We start from the raw sequence: 6,263 nt of genomic DNA, 5'->3' as shown, positions 1-6,263 counted from the left end.
CCTAACCCTTTGTCTGATTTTTTTTTTTTTTTTTCTCCCCTCTTTCTCCCCAGGTTTTTGGCATGTAGTCATAGACTCTGACGTGAGAGTAATGGAATCGCTGAGTGGCAGGTGCTGACAGCTTCTGCAGTCCCAGTAACTGTTCATTTTGGTATCATTTGCAATTCTATACCTCTAAATGCCACAGCTCTCTTGGGGAAGGTTGCGCTGGATACCAGTACTGCCTCGGAAGGTACATGTGTGTCCATATATTTTTCTTTAGGAGTTTGCTGTGTTGTATAATGGTTCGCGGGAGGGGAAAAATTTGATAAGCTGCATGTGGTTGATGGTTACAGCCGTTTAGCAATACAAAGGCATTTGAATGGCTATCAAGCAGCTACTGATGACATCCCTTCCTCCCTCTCTCCTCCTTTTATTTGAATTGCCTGCAGGACCTTTTTGGAGTCCATCCCGCGGTTTAACACATGCAAGAGCAGCTTAGAAAAAAGAAATGGCTGGTTAAAAGGTTCTGATTTGAAAACAATTAAATATGCTGCCGGAGTTTCCAAGAAGCTCAAAGGCTTACTGTGGAATTACAGCCTCTCTCTTGCCCTTTTGAAAAAGCACATTTTAATTACAATAAAATGTGTACATTCACACTTGGTTATTAGTCTTGTACATTTTTCTGTGTGGTTCTTGTGAGTTCAGTAAAAATCTTTGTTGTTGGCTGGCAGATTTTAGCAAAAGTTTATTTCTGTAGGCTCATTGCACACTGTGGATTTAATCATTGTTCTGGTTCTCACAGCCTTCAAGCTCTGCTCCAGCAGAAAAATACAGATTTGTCAGCAGGGCCTCCCACTAGAATCTAATTTTAAATTTGCAATCTGTTGTCTTGCGAGGTGCTTCAAATTTGGTTGGAAAGTTAATATATTTCAGATTTTCTTCTGGAATCTAAAGGCCCAACTTTTTGCAAGTTTGGGAGTTAGCAACTTGGGTTTAGTTGAAATGAGTATTTTGGTTTTGTAATTATTTTAAGAAATATTTAATATCAGGGAATGGGAAGATAAAGGAAAATGACAGTTTTCAAAGAAAACGATATTCTTTCATGGGGCCGCCGTCAGTGGTCATCTAGAATGTGATCAGCTTCATGTGTAACCATTTCATATAAGACTCATCCAGCAAAAACTCAGCAGTTCAGCTAGAGTTCAGCCTGTCTGTCTAGGGTAGGGGATGTAGGAAACACTGTTTTTTTCCAAAGCTTTCCTGCAGAATTTGTGTTCTCCCTGCTGGTATCCTAATGTTGATATCAATCTTAAGTCTTGGTTTAAAAAAACCCCACTCAAATCCCTGTACTGTCTCTTGACATGCAAGCTGGCTAAAAGGTGACTTTCCTGGCCCCTTGAATACTTCCACAATTTTGACATTTTCCCTGCTCTGAACCAGCAAGGAACAGATCTTCTGGGAGAAGGAGCCCTTTCCCAGAGCAGCTGATAGCTCGATGGTCAGGCCACCTCTTGAGGATGTGGAGGAACAAGCTGCCACCCCTCGTTTGCCTGACTTGGGCTGCAGATACAAATCTTGATCTTCCGCGTCTTCGGCAAGTGACTGAGTCACCGAGCTGCTGCCTCATCCGAGAGACGTGCCTATCTCCCCGCTTTGGTTTTCAAATCTCTCCCTCTTCGAGTGGAGGAGCCTTTTATCAAAAGCGGTCTATTCCCATGAAAAGTTTGGGTTTTGATGAATCAACATTTTCTGCTGAAAAATTTCCAGCTAGTTCTGCTTGTAACGCATGGTCTGTGTGCGCTAATCTCTGCTCGTTTCAGAGAATAATTCAGAACAGATTTTTGACACGTCGCAATCCTTGGCTGAGCGCAACAGACCTGTTTAAAGCATCAAGACGTGTCCCGCTTGATTTATGTTGTGTCCTGGTGGTACCTTGATAGGTCTTTAATGGTCACCTTTGGATTCGACGGGTGAGCTAACAAGGGGAGCCTTTGTCCTACCAGCGTTTGTGTGCAACTCCCATTAACATTACTCATTTTCTTAATTTGATACAGATTTTTTTCATTGAGTGTGCTAAATTCAGTTAAGCAGTAGACAGGCAGCATCTGGCAGTCGTAGCTGGAGCAGTTTAAGACGTTTCTGCCCCAGGGTGTCTGCCGCTGCCCCTGAGAGGGGGCGGTTGGGGCTCCCCTCCCCTGCGCCTGCTCCTGATAGCTGAGGATGCTGGCATCTGCTTCACTGTGAATTCACATGTTTCAGGGCTGCCTGTCCGCATCTGCCTGAGCTGACCTAACTGCTCATTGCTGCCAAAAAATGGGGGAAGTGCCGCTCGCTGCCCCCTCTTCCACGGCTCCCGCGTCGCCCTCCGGCCATGCTGCCGCATCCTCACCCCGCTGTGTCCCCAGCTGGGCACCCTTGTGCTGCCTCTGGCACGTGCCAGTTGCATTCAGTATCCCAGCAAAATTAAACTAATAAATAAAGTCGTCTTTTTTTTTTTCGCCCCTCCCCACACCCCCTGTTTATCTTCTGTTGTCTTAATGGACTCAGCGGCAGGAGCAGCTGCTTTGGTTGAGGGTAGCTGGTGGAAATGCTCAGTCAGAAATGCAAAGGGGAGGTAAAAATGGGGGTGAGAAGGTAGGAAGGGGGTCCCTTCGGGGTGGAGCCATGTGTCTTGGGCACCCTCAGCTTGACCCGGTGGTGTTGGCCCACCCTTCACTGAGGTGGGCTCAGCCTGTTGTGCCCCCCATTTCCTGGCATCTGGCGGGGGACGGTGACAAACTGCGGGGATGTCGCCGTCTTGCATCGCTGCGGCTGGATCCGCTGCACCGTGCCGGCCTGCGGCCGCGTGTGCCCACCACACAGGTCGTGCAAGCCTGCAACGTAGCGCCGGGGAAATCAGTGGTGCTAGGGTAAGGCCTCTTCAGTGGTCCTTCCTGCGCGCAGGAGCGCGGTGTGGGCTAATCGCCGGGATAGCCAGCCGTCTGCGGGATTTGCAAACGTGTCCTCCCCTAAAGCGCCGATCCACGGAATTAAAAAGGGACAGCTCTTTACTTTGAAGTCTGACACTTCTTGCCAGTATCTAGCAGATACTTCTCATTGTGTGAAATTGCTCAGTCAACATTCCTGCTGCCGTCAGCCGGAGAAAAGCCTTTCCTCCTTCCAGTGAGAGTGTTTCTAGCAGCGTTATTTCCTCACGGGACGCAGCCTGAGCTGCTGCTCCTTTCCTCGCCAAGTCTTTTGTGGTTCTGTTACTTTTTGGCAGGGTGAAATGTTGCCCGGTGTGCATGGAGACTACATCAGGATAGTGGCACAGGGCTGCTTTCCGTAGCCACGCTGCCCGATGTTTTCATCAGCAAGCGTGCCTCGCCGTGCGGTGTGCGGGGAGTGATCCTGCCCTTCGGCAGCTCTGTTTCTGAAGGTAAAGAGCCACCCTTCAATCACTCAGGCTTTCAAGAGGACTTTTAAAACTGCTCTTTCACCTTAGCTAGGTACTGAAGTGATGGCTGCATGGCTGGAGACTGGGGATGAATGGTTGCATGCTCTGATGGGCTTTGCAGATGGTGGAAATCCTGTTGCACGAAAGTGTGGTTAGCAAGAATCTGAATCAAAGCAGCTAAAAGCGTTACCCCGACAGGGTTTCTTTTGCAAGATGGGGAGTGTCGAGGTCTGGTTTCAGACATCAGTGTGGAAGGCAAAATGCAGTTTTTGTGCTATAAAATGTTTTAGAAGCAAAAGCTAGCTGGCGTTTGTTTTTCAGTCCAGTCCTTATCAAAGGGCTGTAGCTTTTAAGGAATAATAAACCCTGTCTAGGGATTTATGATGCTTCCATTTTTTTTAGATTAAAACCTGCCCTCTCTTCAGCACATTTATTTTTCTAAACAATGCATGATAACCAAGTCTCATGACAGTCAATGGGAGTTCAGCCATTAATTTCAGTAGACATAGGGTATTTCCTGGTATAGTTTACTTGACATGCGATTATATTTATTTTAGATACCGAAATGTCCAGATATTTATGGAAGTGCCTGTTGCTCCAGCAGTGAACAGATTTTTAGCTTCAGACACAACCTACTTAGCTTGGTAGAAGAGCAGAGAAGCGCAGCCCTCTGACTGCGGTCAGAGGTATCCACTGCAGAAGTTCAGTTCCACCGTATGTGCCCAGGGTAGCCTACAGCAGAACTGCTGTGCCTGCGTTTAGCACAATCCATTTCTCACTTTCTATGTAATTTATGTAGGGCTAATTCAGTTCTGTGCAGCAGCGACAGTGTGTATTTAGGCAGTGAGGGAAAATACACAATCACGTTCATTCTACTAGCATCTGGCTCAATACCCATCGGCGCATCCTGTGAAAGGAGAGGAAATTGCCCCAAGAAATGAAAAACTCCAGATTATTTTACTGTCAGGGCAGCTCCCCCCTGCCCCCCCCAACCAAGACTAACAGAAATACCTCAAAATGAGGAAGTGTTGTCTTGGAATTTCTGTTCAGGTTTTATGGACTATTTATCTAGATATAATTGTCTTGCATGTAATTCATGATCTCCTATTTAATTTTGAATGGCCATGTACTTTAACATTTACTTTTCTTGTTCTTCTTCTTGATCTTTGCCCAGAAGGAGCCAGTACTACTGATAAAATATTTCTGACATTTGTTGAGTGAGATCACAGACCTCAGAGTGTTTTCCAAGGTTGAATCCAGATCATCACTCCCATCTTCTGGATGGGAAACCTCTTTCATGGTGGGAAGTGCGCAACTGAATAATGCAGGAGGCTAGGTACTGGGATGGGGACAGAAACCCAGTCCCTGCATTCCAGCTCCCTTGTCTCTTTGCTAGATCAAAGCGCATAGATCTAGCTATCTGCTTCACAGTGAGTAGGAAGGAAAGGTTATTTTTGTATAGTCTGAGTCACTCATGCTAATTTATTTTTCATAATATGGCTTTCTTGTGTGGGGCACGCTGTACCTGCTTAATGTTGCACTGTTTTTTTGTTCCAGAAATCAAACCTATCATTAGCTTGCCGCCGAACACTTGAATTTGTACTTTGCTATTTGGTGCTTCAATTTGCAGTTCCTAGCAAAAAAAAAGTGAAATGTCAGATAAAGGCATATATCCATCTACTTTTTGGCATCTTGTTACATGCAGATAAACAATAGTTGTTGATTTTTTGTAGCCTTGGTTGGAATTGCAAAGGAGTAGCTAATACTAGGAGTCAAGCGAACGCGTGGCAGAGCTGTCGTTGCTGGTGCACTTTGGTGGTAAACTGGCTCCAGTTCGGACCAAGCTTCAAGGTTCAACCGTTCCCTCTTCTACACTCTTCATGTACACCAGCATAGCTATGGTCTGCCTTTTTCCTACGTACCGATTTAACTGAGTTGTATTTATAAGTTTGCTGGTACAGTCGCTGGCTCCCTTAATTAATTGTGTGGGCTTAGTTGTTGCTGTTAAAGCACATCCTGCGAGACCCAGGGGAAGCTGTGGTGTAGGTTTCAGGACAGGTTTGTTAAAAAAAAAAAAAAAAAAAAGAAAAAAGCTCTTTTGGGTGCACTGGGGCGTCCGTGTGTCTTCTTGCCTGCGTGTTTGATTGCTGGCTTTAACGGTCCCCGCTCTCTCCCCTTGCAGACTGTGACGCCATGGGAAACGCAGAGAGCCAGAGCGTGGAGCACGCCTTCTACGGAGACAAGCACGCCAGCCTGGGCCGCAAGCACACTTCCCGCTCACTTCGCCTCTCCAATAAAGCCTCTCGCCGGACGCGGCACGCTTCTTCCGGAAAAATTATCCACCGTAACTCAGAAGTGAGCACCCGCTCCAGCAGCACCCCCAGCATCCCCCAGTCCCTGGCGGAGAATGGCCTGGAGCCCTTCGCCCAGGAGGCCAACCTAGAGGACTTTGGAAGCCCCATCTGGGTGGACCGTGTGGACATGGGCCTGCGGCCCGTTTCCTACCACACCGACTCCTCCGTCACCCCCAGTGTGGACAGCAGCACCGTCCTCACCGCCGCCTCAGTCCAGAGCATGCCCGACTCGGAGGAGAGCAGGCTCTACGGGGACGAGCCGCCATTCCTGGCGGAGGGCGACGGGAGGTCACATCGATACACGGCCAACGGGACGAACTTCATGGAGACAGCCAGCTTCAAGAAGAAGCGCTCCAAATCGGCCGACATCTGGCGTGAAGACAGCTTGGAGTTTTCACTTTCTGACCTCAGCCAGGAGCATTTAACGAGCAACGAGGAAATCCTGGGCTTGGCTGAGGAGAAGGATGCCGAGGCCACCCGGGGGACAGAGG

At 47.7% G+C, this 6,263-nt stretch overlaps 1 protein-coding gene across 1 annotated transcript in view; it reads left to right on the top strand.

Moving 5' to 3' along the window:
- TIAM1 (T-cell lymphoma invasion and metastasis 1) overlaps positions 1 to 6,263 on the top strand; it is a 48,170-nt gene that overhangs the window by 5,163 nt on the left and 36,744 nt on the right. The window contains exons 3-4 of the mRNA XM_010289686.1: positions 54 to 232; positions 5,601 to 6,261. Coding sequence (XP_010287988.1) covers positions 5,612 to 6,261 — 650 coding nt within the window. The 5' untranslated portion in view covers positions 54 to 232; positions 5,601 to 5,611. The remainder of the gene's footprint in view (positions 1 to 53; positions 233 to 5,600; positions 6,262 to 6,263) is intronic.

This window comes from Phaethon lepturus, unplaced genomic scaffold (assembly GCF_000687285.1).
Source record: "Phaethon lepturus isolate BGI_N335 unplaced genomic scaffold, ASM68728v1 scaffold37076, whole genome shotgun sequence".
Lineage (NCBI taxonomy): Eukaryota > Metazoa > Chordata > Aves > Phaethontiformes > Phaethontidae > Phaethon > Phaethon lepturus.
Note: the sequence above shows the minus strand (reverse complement) of the source record. Positions and strands in the feature narration are given on the sequence as shown.